This window comes from Ovis canadensis, chromosome X, assembly GCF_042477335.2.
Source record: "Ovis canadensis isolate MfBH-ARS-UI-01 breed Bighorn chromosome X, ARS-UI_OviCan_v2, whole genome shotgun sequence".
Lineage (NCBI taxonomy): Eukaryota > Metazoa > Chordata > Mammalia > Artiodactyla > Bovidae > Ovis > Ovis canadensis.
The window spans coordinates 134,266,775-134,290,183 of record NC_091727.1 but is presented as its reverse complement, the minus strand read 5'-3'; the positions used below and the strand labels follow the sequence as shown (position 1 = coordinate 134,290,183).

Below are 23,409 nucleotides of genomic sequence, written 5' to 3'. Positions count from 1 at the left end.
CCCACTGGTTCCTCTCACTAAAATGAAGTAGGGGCTAGACATCTCTCTCTTTACATAAATTGTTTGTCAATTGATATATTATTATTTTTTTTTTAACATGATTTCAAGTCCCACCTTTATTTTGTTATTACACACACACACTCACACATATATAATGATATTAACATTATAATGACATCCAATAAGGCAAGTCCTCTCACTATTCTTTTTCATAATGTCCTAGCATATTCTTGGTTTTTTTTTTGTTTTATTTTTTTTATTTTTTTATTTTTTTTAACTTTTTTTTAAATTTAATTTTATTTTTTTAATTTTTAGTTTTTTATTTTTAATTGATATATTAATTAACCTGTGGCTGCAATAAAGGGCTTCCTGATAACCTGGTTGGTTCAGAATCCACCTGCAATGCAAGAACTTAAAAAAATGGTTTCAATGACAGTAAAGTGGACCAAAACAAAAAGATACAAGATTCGCATCAGTGTTACACATCTAAAAGATCTGCGGCTTACCCATGGCTAGCAAATTTTTAACACGAACAAACGCAGTCAAATATATGTGACAAACGTAAGAAAAAACGTCAGATGTCAGAGGATAAGACATTTCACATGATGAAATCTGGAACAAAAGCAGTGTTGATAAAATTCCCACTGGCTACTGAGAAGCCAAAAATCTCAAATTCGTGAGCGACAAGACCATTGTTTCTTCCGCCATCATCTCTTTCTATGCTTGACAGCTGTGGGATGAAGTAAGAGTCAATTAACAATTGTGAAACAAGGGGCAGTCCCAAGATAGCAGAGGAATAGGATGGGGAGACCACTTACTTCCCCCACAAATTCATCAAAAGATCATTTGAATGCTGAGCAACTTCCACAAACAACTTCTGAATGCTGGCGGAGGACACCAAGCACCCAGAAAGGCAGCCCAATCTCTTCGAAAGGAGGCAGGACAAAATGTGAAAGACAAACGCTGAGACGAAAGACTTAGGGCCTGAGACCCATCCTGGGGAGGGAGTCAGGAAAGAGGAGAAGTCTCCACACAGTGGGAAACCCTCGCACAGGCATGTCTGTGGGGAGTTCTGGAATCTCAGAGGGCAACATAAACGGGAGGGAAAAAAAAATAAAAACCCCACAGAATACGCACCTAACCACAACTGCCAGTGGAGAAGTGGCCCAGACACTCGGGTCCACCACCAGTGAGTGGGGGCTGGGCAGGGAGGCGCAGGCTGCAGAACTGGCCCCTAGGGTAAGGACCGGGCCTGAATGCCCAGAGGACAATCTGAGGGAGCTAACGTGAGACAGCAACCCAAACCGTGGGATCGCCAGAGAGACACACAAAAAAGACCTTTCTCACCAGAGGCTCTATCAGCGACCCTGGCACGCTCACAGAACAAAGGATTGAGCAAATACCAAAGGAGAGCAAGCCAGCTGCCCCATAGGGCCCTCCCTCCCTGGAGGCAGAGAGGCAGGCGAGAGATAGCCAGAGCTGGAAGGCAAGGGGCTGCTGCAATCTTGGCCCCAGAGATCACATCTTCCACCAAACTGTGAGCAGGCTCCCAGTTGCTAACCTCGTCTTCTTGGGATCCTAGACGGTTGACATCTGCCAGGAGTGTCACAGCCTGAGATCAGCTCCCCAGAGGAGACATGCGGCACACCTGGAGCTGCGCTCTTGCGGAAACTGAGTGGCGGGGACCAGGCAGGTAAGACGCACGGCCCACCAAGCACCCGGTCGCCTGAGCTGCTTGGACCTGGGAAGGGCACAAAACACACAGCCTATCCGGGTCTGTGCCCTGTGGAGCACCCGAGAACCTGAGCGGCTTAGACCTGGGAAGTGCACGAAACGCAGGGCCCACTTGGCACTTGGGACACTGCCCTTGCAGAGCACCCTGGAGACTGATCAGTCTAGACCCGGGGAGCACATGCTGCCTTGGACTGTGGCTAACCCAGTGTGGTCCATCCACTGCGAGCACTCCCCACACACGCCAGCAGTATTTGTTGGCAGTGTCCCTCCCTCTCCGCAACACAAATGAACAAGTCATCCTAAGTAAGAAGTGGCCACCTTCACCGCCTCACGTCAGGGCAGAAATTAGACACTGAAGAGACTTGCAGAGGAAGCCAAAATAAACAGAGAAGGGGGAACCGCTTCGGAAGTAACAGGTACAACAGATTAAAACCCTGCATTGCATACTGGAGACATTTGAGGGGCGCCTATACACCTTGACAACAAGTACAGGCCAGAAAAAGGGATGATCTGACACTGAACAGACCCCACAATGCCCAGAGAAATGCCTAGATATAGTTTTACTGTTATCACTTTTTAGTTTTTTTGTTAATTTAGTTCTTTATTACTCCTTTAACTTTCATTTTTATAGCCTACTATTACGTTTCCCCCTGCCAAACCTCTATTTTTTAGAAAACAAATTCCATAGTTTTTGATTACTGTGATTGATTATGTTTTGCATTTTTTACATTTTATTTTTGAGAGTCTAAACTCTCTTCCAGGTTTCTAATCTTTGCTTTTTGATATTTGTTATCAGTTTTGTACCTGTAAGAATCTAATCTTCAGAATCAATTTTCACTTACGGATCTGATGACTGGCTTGACTGCTCTCTCCCTTTTCTCCTTTAGGTCACCTCTATCGCCTTCCTCCCTCTTCTCTTCTGTATATAACTCTGTGAATCTCTCTGGGTGTTCCAGGCTGTGGAGAGCATTTAGGGATTAGATTAATGGCTGGATTGTTCTCTCCCCTTCTGACTCTCCCTTTTCTCCTTCTGATCACCTCTATCTCCCTCCTTCCTCTTCTCTTCTCTGTATAACTCTGTGAATCTCTCTGGGTGTTTCTGGCTGTGGAGAACTGTTTCATCAATAAACCTAGGGGTTTTCTCTTCAATGCTGTGTGGATGGAGAAGTCTTGAGGCTACTGCAAGACAGGGACCGAAAGCCAGATGCAGGAGGCTTAACTCCAAAACTTTAGAACACCAGAGAACTCCTGTTCCACAGAACATTAACAGACAAGAGCTCACCTAAACGTCTCCACACCTACACTGAAACCAAGCTCCACCCAAGAGCTAACAAGATCCAGTGCAGGACACACCGCAATAATTCTCTAGTAAAATAGGCCCCAACCTTGAACATTAAAAGATGGGCTGCCCAAAGCCATGCTAAACCCATAGACACCCCAAAACTCACTACTGGACACTTCATTGCACTCCAGAGAGAAGACATCCAGTTCCACCCACCAGAACACAGACACAAGCTCCCCCCAACCAGGAAACCTTGACAAGCCATTAGTCCAACCCCACCCACAGGGAGAAGACTCCGCAATTAAGAGGAACCACGAACTTCCAGCCTGCAGAAAGGGCACCCCAAACACAGCAATCTAAACAAAATGAAAAGGCAGAGAAATATTCAGCAGGTAAAGGAACATGCTAAAAACCCACCAAACCAAACCAAAGAGCAGGAGATAACCTGAAGTTACTCAGAATAAGGACAGTAAAGATGATCCAAAATCTTGAAAAAAAAATGGAGCTACAGATACATAGACTAGAGGCAAGGATCGAGAAAATGCAAGAAATGTTTAACTAAGGACCTAGAAGAAATAAAGAAGAATCAACCAGTAATGAATAATGCAGTAATTGAGATCAAAAGCACTCTGAAGGGAACCAACAGTAGAATAACTGAGGTAGGAGAGAAGATCGGTGAGGTGGAAGACAGAATGGTGGAAATAAATGAAGCACAGAGGAAAAAAGAAAAAAAGAATTAAAAGAAATGAGAACAACCTCAGAGACCTCTGGGACAAAGTTAAATGCCCCAGCATTTGAATCATAGGTGTCCCAGAAGAAGAAGACAAAAAGTGCATGAGAAAATACTTGAGGAGATAATAGTCAAAAACTTCCCTAATGTGGGGAAGGAAACAGCCACCCACGTCCAAGAAACCCAGAGAGTCCCAAACAGGATAAACGCAAGGCAAAACACCCCAAGACACAAATTAATAAACTAAGAAAGATCAAACATTAAAAGCAGCAAGAAGAGACACAGATGTGTAGTGGACTTTTGGACTCTGAGGGAGAGGGAGAGGGTGGGATGATTTGGGAGAATGGCATTGAAACATGTATACTACCATGTAAGAAATGAATCGCCAGTCTACGTTTGATGCAAGATACAGGATGCTTGGGGCTGGTGCACGGAGAGATGATATGTGGTGGGAGGTTGGAGGGGAGTTCATGTTTGGGAACTCATGTACACCCGTGGTGGATTCATGTCAATGTATGGCAAAACCAATACAGTATTGTAAAGTAAAATAAAGGAAAAAAAAAAAAAAGGCAGCAAGAGAAAAGCAACAAAAAACACACAAGGGGATCCCCATAAGGATAACGGCTGATCTTTCAACAGAAACTCTCCAGGCCAGAAAGGAACGGCAGGACATACTTGAAGTGATGAAAGAGAAAAACCTACAACCAAGATTACTCTACCCAGCAAGGATCTCATTCAGAGATTAAGGAGAAATCAAAAGCTTTACAGACAAGCAAAAGCTGAGAGAATTCAGCACCACCAAACCAGCTCTTCAACAAATGCTAAAGGATCTTCTCTAGACAGGACACACAGTAAATGTGTTTAAAAACAAACCACCACCCCCTCACAAACTGTAAATGGCAAGAGGATCATACTTATCAATAATTACCTTAACTGTAAATGTGTTAAATGCTCCAACCAAAAGACAAAGACTGGGCAACTAGATTAAAAAAACAAGAACCCTATATATGCTGTCTACAAGAGACTCACCTCAAACCTAGGGATACATACAGACTGAAATTGAAGGGCTGGAAAAACGATATTTCATGCAAATGGGGACCAAAAGAAAGCAGGAGAGCAATACTCATATCAGATAAAACAGAATTTGAAATAAAGACCATGATAAGAGACAAAGAAGGACACTACATAATGATCAAAAGATCAATCCAAAAAGAAGATAAAACAATTATATATGCACCCAACACAGGAGCACCTCAATACGGAAGGCACATGCTAGAGTATGAAAGGGGAAATTAAGAGTAACACAGTAATAGTGGGGGACTTTAATACCCCCCACACACTTATGGATAGATCAACCAAACAGAAAATTAGCAAGGAAACACAAGTGCTAAATGATACAATGGACCAGTTAGAGCTAACTGATATCTATAGGGCATGTCACCCCAAAACAATGGAATTCACCTTTTTCTCAAGAGTACACGGAACATTCTCCAGGATAGATCACATCCGGGGCCATAAATATAGCCTTGGTTAAAAAAAAAAAAACAAAAACTGAAATCATTTCAAGCATCTTTTCTAACCACAGACCATAACATTAGATGTCAAGTACAGGGGAAAAAAATATTAAAAATACAATCATATGGACGCTAGACAACACGCTTCTGAATAACCAACAGATCATGGAAGAAATCAAAAAGGAAATCAAAATATGCATAGAAAGAAGTGAAAATGAAAACATGACAAGCCAAGACCTATGGGATTCAGTAAAAAGCAGTACTAAGAGGGAGATTCATAGCAATACAAGCCTACCTCAAGAACCAAGAGAGACATCAAATCAACAACCTCACTTTACAGCTAAAGCAAGTAGAAGAAGAGGGAAAGAACCACCCCAAAGTTAGTAGAAGGAAAGAGATCATAAAGCTGAGAGCAGAAATAACTGAAAAAGAAAGAAAGGAGACTGTAGCAAAAATCAACAAAACTACAAGCTGGTTCTTCGAGAAGATAAATAAAATAGACAAACCATTAGCCATCTCATCAGGAAAAAACGGGAGAAGAATCAAATCAATAAACCTAGAAACGAAAATGGAGAAATCACAACAGACAACACAGAAATACAAAAGGTCCTAAGAGACTACTATGAGCAGTTATATGCCAATAAAATGGACAACTTGGAAGAAATGGACAAGTTCTTAAAAATGTGTAACTTTCCAAAACTGAACCAGGAAGAAATAGAAAATCTTAACAGGCCCATCACAAACACAGAAATTGAAGCTGTAATAAAAAATAAAAAATAAAAAAAAAAACAAAAACCTTCCAACAAACAAAAGCCCAGGACCAGGTGGCTTCACAGGTGAATTCTACCAAAAACTTAGAGAAGAGCTAACACCTATCCTACTCAAACTCTTCCAGAAAATTGCAGAGGAAGGTAAACTGCCAAACTCATTCTATGAGGCCACCATCACCCTAATATCAAAACCAGACAAAGATGCCACAAAGAAAGAAAACTACAGGACAATTTATCACCGATGAACAGAGATGCAAAAATCCTCAACAAAAATTCTAGCAAACCAAATCCAACAACATATTAAAAAGATCACACATCATGACCAAGTGGGCTTTATCCCAGGGATGCAAGGATTCTTCAATATTCAGAAATCAATCAATGGGATACACCATATGAACAAACTGAATGATAAAAAAACATATGGTTATCTCAACAGATGCAGAGAAAGCCTTTGACAACATTCAGCACCCATTTATGATAAAACTCTCCAGAAAGCAGGCACAGAAGGAACATACCTCAACATAATAAAAGCCATATATGACAAGCCCACAGCAAACATTATCCTCCATGGTGAAGAATTGAAAGCATTTCCTCCAAAATCAGGAAGAAGACAAGGGTGCCCACTCTCACCACTACTATTCGGCATAGTTTTGGAAGTCCTAGCCACAGCAATCAGAGAAGAAAAATAAATAAAAGGAATCCAGATGGGAAAAGAAGAAGTAAAACCCTCCCTGTTTGCAGATGACATGGTCCTCTACGTAGAAAACCCTAAAGACATCACCAGAAAGTTACTAGAGCTAATCCATGGCTATAGTAAAGTTGCAGGATATAAAAGTAACACACAGAAATCCCTTGCATTCCTACACACTAACAATGAGAAAACAGAAAGAGAAACTAAGGAAACAATCCCACTCACCATTGCAATGAAAAGAATAAAATACTTAGGAATAAATTTGCCTAAAGAAAAAAAAAGACACACATGGAAAACTATAAAACACTGATGAAAGAAATCAAAGATGACACAAATAGATGGAGAAATATACCATGTTCGTGGATTGGAAGAGTCAATATACTGAAAATGGGTACACTACCCAAAGCAATCCCTATCAAGCTACCAACGGTATTTTTCACAGGACTAGAACAAATAATTTCACAATTTGTATGGAAACACAAAAAACCTCGAATAGCCAAAGCAATCCGGAGAGAGAAGAATAGAACTGGAGGAATCAACCTGCCTGACTTCAGACTACACTACAAAGCTACAGTCATCAAGACAGTATGGTACTGGCACAAAGACAGAAATAGAGATCCATGGAACAAAACAGAAAGCCCAGAGATAAACCCACGCAACTATGGATACCTTATCATTGCGGAAGGAGGCAAAAATATACAATGGAGAAAAGACAATCTCTTTAACAAGTGGTGCTGGGAAAACTGGGAAAACCTGTAAAAGAATGAAACTAGAAAACTTTTTAACACTGTACACAAAAATAAACTCAAAATGGATTAAAGATCTAAACCTAAGACCAGAAACTATAAAACTTTTAGAGGAAACCATAGGCAGAACACTCTCTGACATAAATCACAGCAAGATCCTCTATGACCCTCCTCCCAGAGTAATGGAAATAAAAGCAAAAATAAACAAATGGGACATAGTCAAACTTAAAAGCTTTTGCACAATGAAGGAAACTATAAGCAGGGTGAAAAGGGAGCCTTCAGAATGGGAGAAAATAATAGCAAACGAAGCAACTGACAAAGAGTTAATCTCCAAAATATACAAGCAGCACCTGCAGCTCAATTCCAGAAAAATAAACGACCCAATCCAAAAATGGGCCAAAGAACTAAACAGACATTTCTCCAAAGAAGACATACAGATGGCTAACAAACACATGATAAGATGCTTAACATCCCTCATGATCAGAGAAATGCAAATCAAAACCACAATGAGGTACCATCTCACGCCAGTCAGAATGGCTGCCATCAAAAAGTCTACAAACAATAAATGCTGGAGAGGGTGTGGAGAAAAAGGGAACCCTCTTACACTGTTGGTGGGAATGCAAACTAGTACAGCCACTATGGAGAACAGAGTGGAGATTCCTTAAAAAAAAAAAAAAAAAAAAAAAAACTGGAAATAGAACTGCCATACAACCCAGCAATCCCGCTGCTGGGCATACACACCGAGGAAACCACAGCTGAAAGAGACACATGTACCCCAGTGTTCACTGCAACACTGTTTACAATAGCTAGGACATGGAAGCAACCTGGATGTCCACTAGCAGATGAATGGATAAGGAAGTTGTGGTACCTATACACGACGGACTATTGCTCAGCTATAAAAAAAAGAAGGCGTTTCAGTCAGTTCTAATGAAGTGGGTGAAACTGGAGCCTATTATACAGAGTGAAGTAAGTCAGAAAGAGAAACACCAATACAGTATATTAACGCATATATATGGAATTTAGAAAGACGGTAACGGCAACCTTATATGCAAGACAGCAGAGACACCGATGCAAAGAACAGACTTTTGGACCATGCGGGAGAAGGCGAGGGTGGGACGATATGAGAGAATAGCACTGAAACATGTATATTACTATATGTGAAATAGATGACCAGTGCAAGTTTGATGCATGAAGCAGGGCACCCAAAGCAGGTGCTCTGGGACAACTCGAAGGGATGGGGTGGGGAGGGAGGTGGGAGCGGGGTTCAGGATGGTGGGGCACATGTACACCCATGGCTGATTCATGTTGATGTATGGCAAAAACCACCACAATATTGTAAAGTAACTGGCCTCCAAGTAAAATATATAAATTAATTAAAAAATATTGTAAACCAGTAACATGCAACAGTGACTTTCTAAATCTAAGGAAATAGTCAGTCCTATGTATGCCTGCTCAGTCAAAAGAGAAATTACCACATTTACCTCTCTCAACACAGACCTTTGGATATGTCATCAATCCCTCACCCCTCATACTAACGTCCTCTCCCACTCGCCAAACACCAAAATGCCTGCTTTGTTGTTGTTGCTTTTTCTTGAGAGAGACTTATCTAATAAGTCTTTCCACCTTACAAGCCTGTGCTCTCTCCATCAATCACACTCTTAAACTCCCAGACTCTTAGTTTGCCCATCCATAAAAGGAAGAGAAGACAGGGAAAAGCAAAGCAAAAAAGAGAGGAAGGGATAGGCAAGATATAAGTTGACTTAATGACCAATTCGGTGATGGACAGGGAGGCCTGGCGTGCTGCAGTTCATGGGGTTGCAAAGAGTCGGACTCGGCTGAGCGACTGAACTGTACTGAACTGAATGACCAATTCAGCGATGAACAACAATCTCACCATGACTAATGTGCTTTCCTTCTGACTGTCCAATGAACTAGAAAAACTTACAACTGAACAAATAGGTATTAGTCATTAAATGTGCTCCCACATGAACATTTTTCACTTAGTACATCTTTGTCAATAGTCACAATCTCAAAGGCATTTGCTTCCTCCCGGTTAGGACAAAAGACCCTATTTCTGTAGCTCAGTGGTGAAGGCCCAGCTAGTGTACGTTCCAGTCACCTTTAGTCACTTGTTCTGGTTAACTGCGTTCCAGACAAACAGTGGTCCCTGCTACCAGGTCTCAAAAATTTCCCACGTGGGGAAGCCTTACAGCTACAGCTCAAGGGACCTGTAGCTGTGAATGAAGTACATTTCAGAACATGCTGTGTTCTATTCTATCTAGCACACAAAGTATTATTAACATTCAGCTGTTTTGAAACTCGGCTTTAACCCAGCTTTAATTATTATTTACTTTGGGGAGAAAATTTAAAAATGTATGCCAGGAATGGTGGCTGGGTGATACTCAGAGCTGCACACAGATACCGGGGTTCTCTGGGGCTGTCCTCTGCTGGGTCCAGGTCTTTTTCAGGTCCTTCTTCTGGTTTTTCATCGCTGTCCTCCTCCCCACCTTCAGCTTCTTGGACCTCCTCATCAGAATCTTCATACTGATAATCACTCGCTTCTTTTGTAAAGTATAATACAGACGTTGGGACCGGAACTTCACGGAAAAAAATAAAACCCAATTTATAATCAGTAGCCACATCCAGTACTCTACCCCCCAGGAGGAGAAGTAGGTGAAGAAAGAATAGCTGGGCAGTTTCCCAGAGGTTGGTGTGACACCTTCAGGGCCCTCACATTTCTGTAGCCTCAGGGTTTTCAGGGTGAGGTCTTTACCATCTTTCCAGTAGATCTCACACCCTGTGCTGCTGATTATTTCTGGCTCTTTGGAGAAGAAGGGATCAGAATCATCTCGCTCTGATTGCATTTGGTATGTTGTTGTCAGAACTTTATTGCAAAGTATTCCTTTCACTCAAAAAGAAATTCTACTGTGATGCTCATTGGTTCCTGGACCCCTGAGAATTTTTATTTTTACATCTTTCAGGTGGTCCAGTACAAGTTCATCATTTTCCCAGATCATGCCACCGAGAATCTTTAGCTGTTTAAATGCCCTCAACCAGAAGTGAGGGATGCCCTTTGTTTCCCCTTCCCTTCAGGTGCTCTTTGCATCTCCTCCCAAGGCTCCTTCTGGAACAGGTACTGGCCACTAACATTCACCTTCTGTGGGCTCATGAACTGCACTGATGATGTCAGCTCTCTTATCAAACAGAGGCTGGCAGAAGGAAGCATACTTTTTCTCAAGACCATAAAGGTCTTTATAGAATTAGGCTTCCACTTGTGCAAATTATGCCTGGATGTATTTTTTTTTCTTTCTGTCCATCTGTTTTTTTTTTTTCCTTTTATTTTCCTTTATAATACTGTATTGGTTTTGCCATACATCAACATGAATCCGCCACGGGAGTACATGAGTTCCCAATCCTGAACCCTCCTCCCACCTCCCTCCCCATAGCATCTCTCTGGGTCATCCCAGTGCACCAGCCCCAAGAATCCTGTATCCTGCATCAAACCTAGACTGGCGATCCATTTCGTAGATGATATTATACATGATTTTGAGAGCTTTGACCCGCTGCTTAACCGCTAGAGGCCAGTGCTGAGTGCAGCCTGCCTTTGAGTCCGATGCCCCCACAGGGTCTGCAAGGGCCTGAGGGCCTGGCTGCCACTTGCCCACCTCGGCCCTGCCGGAACCACAGGCCCCAGCCTCCCAGGACTCAGAGGCAATAACCAGGGCACCACCCTCCCCAAGAGCCTCCACCGCTGATTTCTCTGACTTCTGGGATGCAGACCTCTGGACCCTGGGACCCTGAGGCTCCCAGGGTGGGGCGCCCTCTGCTTGGTACTCACCCTGCGAGGCCTCGCCTCCCTCTCTCAGGTCTTCCTACTCCTGCGGAGGCGCAGGACACTTTGCAGGGCCTGTGGGAGGCCAGGAGCTGTGCCTGACCATCGGGCAGGGGCCAGGGGCCAGATCAGGCCATGGTCATCGTAGGAGAAACTGTGTAGAAGGGAGTGGACCAGAGCCCAGAACACAGACACAAACTGCTCCAAGGGGTCCCCGTCGCCTGCAACCACTGCTGCGCCTCCCTGCTCACTCTCCTCATCCACTAGTGTCTCCTCCTCCTCGACCTCGTCCAACAGGTACTCCGTGTCCTCCAAGTGCTCCTCCTCCCCCAGGTCCTCCAGCTCGAACTCAGACTCCTCCTCCTCTAACGGCTCTATATCACACTCCTCTTCCACTGTGGCCTGTGGTCCACCGTGTCCCCTGCGAAGGGCTCCTGGCACCCTCAGGGAGGGCAGAAGGACTGCGGCCTCCTCAACCCCATCCGTCCCCTCCCAAGCCGGCGCCGGGACCCCAAGGGGACTGGGGTCACGGCCCGCCCCGCCGCCAGCCCTGTCCAGGCCACCTGGGATCCAGTCGTGCTCCTCTGTGGCAGTCAAGGCAGGGGAGACTGTGCCAGACCGTGATGGGCCTGCAGTGATGTCCGCGGGGAAGATGGCAGCTGCCGAGCTGAGAGTCGCGGAGGAGACGCCCTTGGCAGCGCGGACGGTAGGGTGGGGGTGGGGGCGGCAGAGACGTCAGCTGCACGGGGAACAGGTGTCTTTGAAGTTGCTGGTGTGGGCCCCGTGACAGGGACGGCAAGGGGGCAGCCCGCAGACCCGCCCACCAAGACCAAGGCTGAGATGGCGGTGGACAGGCACGAAAGACCCTGAAGGGCTGGCGACGGTAGGTGGAGCTTGAAGGTCAACCGGGGACCACTTCCTCCAGCGCCAGCTCTAAGCTCATTTGCCAGGAGTCAAGGATTGGCATGATCGCCATCCAATGAGTGGTCAAGGCCCTCAGCTTCCCTGGAGGCCTGACAGGCCCAGGTCACACTTGAAACTCACAGGAGTCCCTTCCTTTTCATTCCGTCATTGCAAAAGCAAAACTACAGTGTCCGAATTGGGAGGGTGGGGTGCCCTGGTGTATGGGAACCTGGATGTGGTGCCCAGTTGCCAGGCTGGGACAACTCACACCAGCAGAGATACACTTTTTTAAAAAAAAAAGAAAGAAAAAGCAAAGGTGTATAGATCAAATATCAGCAACTGTTTAGAACCTCCTGTGAGAGACAGAAAGAGAAGTTGGTGGTTTTAATGTTGCGAAAGCTGCTTAGTAAGAGCATGCAGAGTTGATATGGATGCTGATGAGAATGGAGAGTGGAAGAAGCAGTAAAAATTGGACTGAACCTTGTTTCATCAGGGCTCCCCCAATTCACTTCAAGGCTCCATGACATGAAGAGAGAGTGACTTATTTCAAGACTGCACTAAGCACCTGCGCTGCACTAAACAGTTACACACACTCCCTCCCAAATTCATATTTTGAATTGCTTAGCCAGCTCACACCCCAGATGACGGGGGAGTAGAAGGATATGTGCTCATCTCCTCCTGTGAGAGCACCAGAATTGCAACTACCTGTTGAACAACCATCGACAGGAGGATGCTGGAACCTACCAAAAGGAGATACCCCACGTCCAAAGACAAAGGAGAAGCTACAATGAGATGGTAGGAAGGGTGCAATCACGATAAAATCAAATCCCGTACCCACCGGCTGGGCAACCCACAAACTGGAGAACAATGATACTCAAGAAGTCCAGTCTAGGTTTGATGCAGGATACAGGATGCTTGAGGCTGGTGCACTGGGATGACCCAGAGGGATGGTATGGGGTGGGAGGTGGGAGGGATTTCAGGATTGGGAACTCATGTACACCCGTGGCAGATTCATGTTGATGTATGGTAAAACCAATACAGTATTGTAAAGTAAAATAAAAATAAATAAATAAATAAATAAAAGAAGTTCTCTCTCTGTTGTGAAAGTTCTGAGCCCCACATCGGGCTTCCCAACCTGGGAATTTGATAAAGGAGCTGGGAATCCCCAGGGAATCTGACCTTGAAGGCCAGCAGGCTTTGATTACAGCACTTCCACAGGACTAGAGGAAGCAGAGACTCCACTCTTGGAGGGCACAAACAAAATCTTGCACGCACCATGACTCAAGGGAAAGGAGCAGTGACCCCAGAGGAGACTGATGCAAAACTACCTGCTACTGTTGGAGGGTCACCTGTGGAGGCCTGGGTCAGCAAGGGCTCATGGCAGGAACGGGGACACTGGCAGCAGCAGTCCTGGAAGGTCCCCCTTGATGTAAGTCCTCTCAGACTTGCCATTAACCCTACCACAGAGCCCATAGATCCCAGCCCTGGGATGCCTCAGGCCAAAACACTAACAAGAAGGGAGTACAACCTCTCCCATTTGCAGACAATTGAATTAAAGATTTACTGACCAAGGCCCTGCCCACCAAAACAAGACCCAGTCTTCCCCACCCTGTCCTTCCCATCAGAAAGCTTACAGAAGCCTCTTAGCCTCATCCACCAGAGGGCATGCAGAAGAAGCAAGAAGAAAAACAATGGAGAAGATGCAAGAATTGTTTACCTGAGACCTAGAAGAACTAAAGAACAAACTGAGATGAACAGAACACTAGAAGAAGTCAATAGCAGAATAACTGAGGCGGAAGAATGGATAAGGGACCTGGAGGACAGAATGGCGGAAATCACTGCTGCGAAAGAGAATATAGAAAACAAATGCCAAAAAAAAAAAAAAAAAAGAAAGAAGAAGAAGAGAGCATAAGAAACTTCTGGGACAACTTTAAATGCACCAAAGGGGTCCCATAAGGAGAAGAGACAGAGAGAAAGGGCTCAAGAAAATATCTGAGGCAAAAATAGCTGAAAACTTCCCTAACATGGGAAACGAAATGGTCAACCAAGTCCAGGAAGGGCAGAGAGTCCCAGGCAGGATAAACCCAAGGAGGTTTATCCAAGGAGGATAAACCCAAGGAGGTATATTGGAGACTGTATCCACCAATACACCTAGTAATCAAACTGACAAAAATTAAAAACAAAGATAAAATATTAAAAGCACAAGGGGAAAATGACAAATAACACATGAGGGAACCCCCATCAGGTTATCAGCTGATTTGTCAACAGAAACTCTACAAGCCAGAAGGGAAAGGCATGATATATTTAACGTGATGAAAAGGAAGAAACTCCAATCAAGAATACACTACCTTGCAAGATTCTCATTCAGATCTGATGGAGACATCAAAAGCTTTCCGCACAAGCAGAAGTTAAGAGAATGAAAAGACCTACAGAAAATAAACCCAAAGCTATTAAGAAAATGGCAATAGGATCATATACATCGATAATTACCTTAAATGTAAATGGGTACAATGTACCAACCAAAAGACATAGACTGGCTGGGTGGATGAAAACGTATGCGTGCATGCACTTCCACTTACCCCATCACTCTGCTTAACTCCCAAATTGTATGTAATCATTTTATATTGTTAGATTAATCATGCTCCAATTGTGGCTTGCAATTGTAATTACCTTTTATTTTTTTGTCTGGCTATTGATTGTGAAAACTGATAAACATCTTCTACCATTGTGGGGATGTAACTATTAGACACTTAATACCATTGTGTCATGATAGGTCAACAGAAAAATAATAGAATTCTATATCACCAAAAAAAGGCAGAGGAACCAGAGATCAAATTGTCAACATCCTTGGGATCATAGGAAAGCAGGAGAGTTCCTAAAAAACATCTACTTCTACTTTATTGACCACACAAAAGCCTTTGGCTGTGTGGATCACAACAAACTGTGGAGAATTCTTCAAGAGATGGGAATACCAGACCACCTGCCCTGCCTCCTGAGAAATCTGTGTGCAGGTCAAGAAGTTAGAACCGGACATGGAACAGACTGGTTCCAAATTGGGAAAGGAGTATGTCAAGGCTGTATATTGTCACCCTGCTTATTTAACTTCTATGCAGAGTTGTTGTTTAGTCACTAAGTCGTGCCCGACTCTTTTGTGACCCCATGGACTGTAGCCTGCCAGGCTCCTCTGCCCATGGGATTTTCCCAGGCAAGAATATCAGAGCGGGTTGCCATTGCTTTCTCCAGGGGAACTTCCCGGCGCAGGGACCGAACCCAGGCCTCTTGCATCTCCTGCACTGGCAGGCAGATTCTTTACCACTGAGCCACTGAGGGAAGCAGAGTATATCACTCGAAATGCCGGGCTGCATGAAGCACAAGCTGGAAGCAAGATTGCTGGGAGAAATATCAATAACCTCAGATATGCAGATGACACCACCCTTATGGCAGAAAGTGAAGAGGAACCAAAGAGCTGCTTGATGAAAGTCAAAGAGGAGAGTTTAAAAGTTGGCTTAAAACTCAACATTCAAAAACCAAAGATCATGGCATCCGGTCCCATCACTTCATGGCAAATAGATGAGGAAGCAATAGAAACAGTGACAGACTTTGGTTTCCTGGGCTCCAAAATCACTGCAGATGGTGGCTGCAGCCATGAAATTAAAGACGCTTGCTCCTTGGAAGAAGAGCTATGACCAACCTAGGCAGCATATTAAAAAGCAGACATGCCTTTGCCGACAAAGGTCTGTCTCGTCAAAGCTATGGTTCTTCCAGTAATCATATACGGATGTGAGAGTTGGACCATAAAGAAAGCTGAGCGCCAAAGAACTGATGCTTTTTTAAAAAATATAAATTTATTTATTTTAACTGGAGGCTAATTACTTTACAACATTGTATTGGTTTTGCCATACATCAACATGAATCTGCCACAGGGGTATGGGGATGGAGGTGGGAGGGGGGTTCAGGATGAGAACTGATGCTTTTGCACTGTGGTGTTGGAGAAGACTCTTGAGAGTCCCTTGGACTGCAAGGAGATCAAACCAGTCAGTCCTAAGGGAAATCAGTCCTGAATATTCACTGGAAGGACTGATGCTGAAGCTGAAACTCCAATATTTTCGCCACCTGATGTGAAGAACTGACTTCTTGGGAAAGACCCTGATGCTGGGAAAAATTGAAGGCAGGGGGAGAAGGGGAAGACAGAGGATGAGGTGGTTGGATGGCATCACCGACTCGATGAACATGAGTTTGAGCAAGCTCAGGGAGTCGGTGATGGACAGGGAAGCCTGGGGTGCTGCAGTCCATGGGGTCACAAAGAGGTGGACACGACTGAGCGACTGAACTGAACTGAACTGATATCACCAAAACTACTGTTTAATAGAAAAACCTATAATCACTTTTCAAAATCCAGAATTTTCTTGGATTTTTTTAAAAATACAAATGCCCAGGCAATAGCTTTTTTTTTTAAATCCAAAGCTACAGATATGTTTCCAATGAGCTACCATGTTTAAAAACAGCTGGACTATACGATGATCTTTTACTTTTATCTAGTTTGTTTCACTCTTTCTATTTCATATTCAGTGCCCCCACTTCATTTACTTTATGTTTCCCAATTTTTCTATCTCTCTTTCTGATAGTCTTTCTCAAGACTTTAGCAAGCTTGCTAAAGCTATACACACACACACATATACATAGTATGTAAATCTATTTTAGAAAACTTATGAGTGTTTGCTTAAAAAATTTGTTATATTTTGATTCCACTTGTTTCACTTAGTATGAATGCAATAATAGATTTCTAATTGAAAAAATAGACATGCAACAAAGGTTTACTATATAGCACAGGGCACTATAGTCAATGTCTTGTGTAACCTATAAAAGAAAATAATTTGAAAAATAATATATGTGTATAACTGAATCAGCTTGCTCTGCACCTAAAACACTGTAAGTCAACTAGACTTCAAGAAATACATATATATTAAGAAAAAAAGCCTGGGGTAATCCATCCAGAGGCACCATTCGTTTTCCATGGCTCAAAAACAGGGCATAGTGGAGAAGTGAATTGAAAAACAGTGGGGATAATTACCCCTTCCCTACATAGAACATATGTAATATGGGTTTCTCGCTTTATATCAGCCTGGTTTTATTTTACCTTAACTCATAATCAATGTTTTCAGTGAGGACACTCCATCTGGTCCCATGTTGCCAAGCCCATTTATAATTTAACTTTATGAGCTATATGTCAGAGTGCCTATGCCCACCGTAGGATATTTTACGACAGTGGCTGCTATGGTCTGGAGAATGGAAACACCGCAGTGATAAGATGGTTAAGGCAAATATACCTATTGGCTAACTTCAGTAGCTCCCTTAACACTATAGGGACATCTGTTAAAAATTTAGTGTTATCCTCAAGTTTCCTCTATTTTGTGCCCCAGTATTAAGGTCAAAATTTTTCCTAAAGGATGCATTTTAGCAGATGTTGAAGTCAATTCCCAATCTATTTGTAGACGTCTAAGCCAATAAGCACTTGTTATCTTTAAAAAATATTGGTATGCTATTGTGGTACATGTCACCTTTTTAAAGGGTATACTTTCCAGGCATCTAGTTCATGCACAGTGTAGCTCAGCCATCCCCTCTGTTGAGTCCAAATAGATCATCCCTCCAAAAGGAAACCCCATGCCCTGTAATCAGTCCATCTCCACTTCCCCCTCACTGCAACCAAGCTCTGAAAACCAATGGTCTGCTCTCTGTCTCTACGGTCTTACCTTTCCGGATAGTTGCGACAAATGAAACTGTACAGTAAGTGACCTTTTTTGTCTGGCCTCTCTCACTTGACATAATGATTTTGAGTTTCATGTGGGACCTCCTTCCTTCTTGTGGCTGAATGCTATGTGCTGTACAGAGGATCACTTTAATGTCTGTATTTGGTGAAATGTAGGAGTCCAACTTCGTTCTATTGCACGTGGATATCCTGCTGTCCTCGTACCATTCTGGGGACAAGACTTGCACTTCTCACCAGGAAATGATCTGACATCCCTGCAGAAAATCAACTGAGGGAGGTGTCTGGGTTTATCTGGACTCGCTGTTCTAGTCCATTGATCTGTGTGTCTATCATTATCTCAGTACCACACTGTCTCCATTACTGTTCCCATGGTAAGTTCTGATACAGGGTGGGGGACTCCTCCAACTTTCTTTTTCAAGATTGTCTTAACTATTCCTGTTCTCTTGCAATTCCACATCAATTCTAGGGCCAGCTTGTTTTGTTTTGTTTTGTTTTGTTTTCTGCAAAATAGGTCACTGGCATTTTGAAAAGGATTGCTTTTCATTTGTAGACCTTTGTACATAGGCTTCCCATCGGTATATTAAGACCTCAAATTTTCTAAGCTGCCTTGACACCTTTGAGCCTCAAATACCCCACTGGCCCAACTGTGCTTTCTCCTGCTCTCACCTGCAATGTCCCCCTCCCTGTGGGAAAACTACCCCACCCGGCTGATTCTCTCCTATCCGCCAGACTAGCTGCACTCTGCCCATTCTTCCAGCCACCAAGCTTTACTTCCCTGCCAGGCAGTGCAGTGATTCCTACAGGACAACGATCTCCTCGTCTGGGAACCCTGGTGTGCCCCACCCTCTTGTTACTACAACATCTATTTCTCACAGTCCCTGCTGCTTAACTCTACTCCAGAGCCACACCCCCCATTGTCCTGCATGGCATTCCGTGCTGTCCACCCAGGCTGTGAGTACCTGAGACTCACAAACAGCTGTCCAACTGTCCAGGGTCGTGTGCTTGGCCATCTCACACTTCTTGGGGTAGGGGAATCCCTCCTTCATTAGTAGGGTAGATGGGAGATAAACAGAACTTTTGGTGTCACCACAGGATGGCCCAACCACGACCCGGGAAGCCTGAACAGCTTTAACTCGCTTCTCTTTTGCTAACTAAAAGCTGTGTTAGTTTAAGGTGACGGTGACCTGGGCTGGAGCTGCCAAACGTGCCTGGATTGTGCTTTGGCTTGTGCCTGTTCTGTTGCCTCTCGACGTCGGCCGTCTCTTCCCACCCTAACTTGTTGTTCTAGTGCCTCAGGAGGGAACTGTGGTGAATGGACTGCATCCTGGCCCGAGGTGGGCTGTTTTCCCCCTTTGCCTGGCACCTCCAAGGACGCAGTCTGAGGCTGGGGATCATCAATGAATCCAGAGAGTGGAAGTCTAGGGAGTGTTCAGCCGATAGTGACAGGGGATGCTGATGACACAGCTTCTTAACTGTTCCGCTTTTGCTTCCCACTTTTCAGGGGCCGGCCTAGATTCTTTGGGGATAAGAAATCCAGTGTGGTAGGGTGGTCACTGAAGATGGATCATGGGGTGCAGTAGGGGGTGGATCATGGGGCAGTCACCCTGGTTGCTTCTCAAGTGTGCCCATTTGAAGCAAGGGTAGCAAACTTTCCTGTCTCCTTTGCTGTTGCTTTCCAAGTGAAAGCCACTCAGTCTTGTCCAACTCTTTTCTCCTCCGCGGACTATACAGTCCTTGAAATTCTCCAAGCCAGAATACTGGAGTGGGTAGCCTTTCCTTTCTCCAAGGGATCTTCCCAACCCAGGGATCAAACCCAGGTCTCCCGCATTGCAGCAGGATTCTTTACCAGGTGAGCCACAAGGGAAGCCTTGTGGCTTCCCTGTGTTGCTTTCCAAATACATTTGCTTTTCTTGGCTGTGTGCCCTACAGGTGTTAGTGAGGACTAGCTCTTCTTATCCTTGGTCTCATTATTGGTCTTCTGTCTATGTGCATGTCCCTCATTGAAAACGGAGTGTTGAAGTCTCCAAGGATTATTTAGAACTATGTACTCTATTCAGTTCTGTCACTTTATGTTTCATATGTTCTGGGAGGCTGCTGGGACCTTATGGATATATAACTCATACATCTTTGTGTACCGATTTTTTATTAATATAGAAATCTGTTGCTATTCTCTGGAAAAAAAAGTCCTGTTAAAATCTATTTCATTCTATGTCTGACGCAGGATGCAGCATGCTTGGGGCTGGTGCATGGGGATGACCCAGAAAGATGTTATGGGGAGGGAGGTGGGAGGGGGGTTCATGTTTGGGAATGCATGTAAGAATTAAAGATTTTAAAATTTAAAAAATAAAAAACTAAAAATAAAAAAAAAATAAAATAAAATCTATTTCATCTACTGCCAGTATAGCCACTGCACCTCCCACTTTGGGACGATTTGCATGGATACCATTTTCTACCCTTTTGTTTTCAAACTCTTTTTGGATCTAAGACAAGACTCTTATATTAACAGATAACATATACGAGGTTACATTTATTGTTAATCCTCTTTGCCAATCTGCCTTTTCACTGAAAAGTTGTATCTGTTGGTATTGCAGAGATCTGGAGAAGGAAATGGCAACCTACTCCAATATTCTTGCCTGGAGAATCCCGTGGACAGAGGAGCCTGGTGGACTGCCATCTATGGGGTCTCACAGAGTCGGACACGACTGAAGCGACTTAGCAGCAGCAGCACTGCAGACAGCCCGTGTGCAACAACTGGAGAGAAGCCCTCACAATGCAATGAAGACCGTGTTGCAATGAAGACCCAATGTGGCCATTAATAAACACGTATTTTTTGAAAAGAGGAGTTATAAACCCAAAGTGCAGGAATACTGGCTTTTGCATTTATCTGTGCAGTTACCTTGGCCCTTGTGGTTTATTTCTTCACATTCCTCCAAACAGGTGCCCACTGTTGTTTCACCTCAGCCTGAAGGACTACTTTTAGCATTTATTTTTTATTTTATTTTTTTTTTTAGCATTTATTTTTGTAAGCTATGCTGGGTCTATTTTGCTGCACAGGCTTTTCTCTAGTTGTGAAGAGCAGGGGCTACTGTCTGGTTGCAGTGGAAGGGCTTCTCATTACAATGGCTTCTATTATTGCAGAACATGGGCTCTAGGGCTCGGACTCAGCAGTTGCGACACACCGGTTTAATTGCTCCACAGTATGTGGGATCTTCCTGGACCTGGGATCAAACCCAGGTCCTCTGAATTGGCAGGTGGATTCTTTATCACTGAGCCACAGGGGTAGTCCCTGTATCAATTTTTCAGTGTGAACAAGATATGCATTCCTCCCATCCCCTCCTACTTTGTTGCAGTATAAGTTATAAATAAAATTTGTATATTTAAGTTGAACAATGTGATGTGATGTATGCATACATTGTTAAATGATTACCACAGGCTAATTAATACACAGATTACCTCACATAGTGAAAGGATTTTAGGAGGTGGGGTGTGGGATAAAACTAAGATCTACTCCCTCATCAAGTCTCCGATACCATACAATGTCTTAAATTTATATTCAACATGCTGTACGTTAGGTCCCTAGAATTTATTTAGCTTATAACTGATTGTTTTTACCCTTTGATGAGCCACTCCACAAATTACTTCCTGGAGGCATCGTGCTTCCTGGTTTCATTATATCACAAAGATATAGTAATCAAAACAGTATGGTTCTGGCATAAGAATAGATACACAGATCTTTGAAACAACATATAGATTCCAGAAATACACCCACATGTGCGGGCGTGCATGCTAAGTGGCTTCAGTCATGTCCAACTCTTTGCAAGCCTATGGGCAATAGCCCACCAGGCTCCTCTGTCCATGGGATTTTCCAGGCAAGAATAGTGGAGTGCCCTCCTCGAGGGGATCTTCCCAACCCAGGGGTCCAACCTGTGTCTTACCACTAGTGCCACTTGGGAAGGCCAAACCCACACATATATGCTCACCTATTTGACAAGAGCTCCAAGAACATGCAATGAGTGTTTCCTGGTAGCTCAGCAGCAAAGAATTCCCCTGCCATGCAGCAGACTTGCAGGAGATGTGTGTTGGGTCCCTGGGTTGGGAAGACCCCCTGCAAGCAAGGAAAACAACAATCGAGAAAACACCATGAGGAATGGATAGCCTATTATCTTACACCATATCCCCAAGTCAATTGAAAATGTATAAAGATTAAACATAAGGCCTGAAACTGTAAAACTCCGAGAAGAAAATACTGGGGTAAGCACTGTAACATAGGTTTTGACAAAGAATTTTTTTAATTGACCCCAAAACAAAGGCAATTAAAGCAAAAATAAACAGGTGAATTACATCAAACTAAAAAAAATTCTACACAGCAAAGGAAACAATCAACAAAATGAAAAGGCAACTTACCTATGGAGCAGAGGAAAATATTTGCAAGGCATGTATCTGTTAAGGGGTTCATATGCCAAATATATAAGGAACTCGGTCAACTCAACAGCAAAAGAGAAATTCTCAATCAATAAAATGATACATGGAGGATGTCCGTGGTGGCCCAGTGGTTAGGACTCCACACTTCCACTGCAGGGGTGCATGGGTTGGGCCCCTGGTCAGGGAACTAAGATCCCACAAGCTTCGTGGCATGGCCCCCCAAAAAGAAATCTTCTGATCATATCATGTAACAACCTAAATGGGAAAAGAATTTGAACAATAACAGTTACATCCATTAATACATGTTTAACAAATCACTTTATTGTACACCTGAAACTATCATGACATTGTTAATCAACTATACTCCAATATAAAATAAAATGTGAAAAAAGACATCACATCTGTTACAACGGCTATTATCAAAAGGACAAGAAATAGCAAGTGTTGGCAAGGTTGTAGTGAAAAGGGAACCCTTCTGCTCCGTTGGTGGGAATGTAATACAATGTATATTTAATATATTATATATAGATACAGTATATGTTCAATATACTATATCATAAATACTTACATGGCATAAAATAGAATTATCAGATCATCCAGCAATCCCACTCCTGAAAATATATCCAAAGGACATGATTTCTGCTCTGCTCTTATATGCTCGTTGCAGCATTATTTGCAATAGTCGAGGCTGAAGACAACCTAAGTGTTTGTGGCAGATGAAAGGATAAAGAAAATATTATATGCATATATATGTATATGTGTGCATAATATACACATATACATATATACATATATATGTGTGTATATAATATACACATATACATATATACATATATATATGGGGCTTCCCTGGTGGTTCAGATGGTGAAGAATCTGCCTGCAATGCAGGAGACCTGAGTTTGATCCCAGGGTCAGGAATATCCCCTGGAGAAGGAAATGACAACCCACTCTAGAAATATATACATAACACAATATATTATATGTAATACAATACATCTTTAATATATTATATATGTAT

General features: G+C 43.4%; 1 protein-coding gene across 1 annotated transcript; it reads right to left on the bottom strand.

Moving 5' to 3' along the window:
* Positions 1-2,307: 2,307 nt before the first annotated feature.
* LOC138930876 (uncharacterized) lies at positions 2,308-12,922 on the bottom strand. Its single transcript, XM_070291266.1, has 4 exons — positions 12,837-12,922; positions 11,306-11,966; positions 9,890-10,064; positions 2,308-2,691 (listed from the first exon to the last, which is right to left on the bottom strand). The coding sequence occupies exons 1-2, from the start codon at positions 12,920-12,922 to the stop codon at positions 11,330-11,332; spliced, it is 723 nt and encodes a 240-aa protein (XP_070147367.1). The 3' UTR covers positions 2,308-2,691; positions 9,890-10,064; positions 11,306-11,329.
* Positions 12,923-23,409: the final 10,487 nt, after the last annotated feature.

Coding starts and splice junctions, on each gene's coding strand:
- LOC138930876 (XM_070291266.1), bottom strand. CDS start 12,922: ATGGTTGTTCAACAGGTAGTTGCAATTCTGGTGCTCTCACAGGAGGAG. Junction 11,967..12,836: donor ACTCCCCCGTCATCTGGGGT/GTGAGCTGGCTA, acceptor CGCGACTCTCAG/CTCGGCAGCTGCCATCTTCC.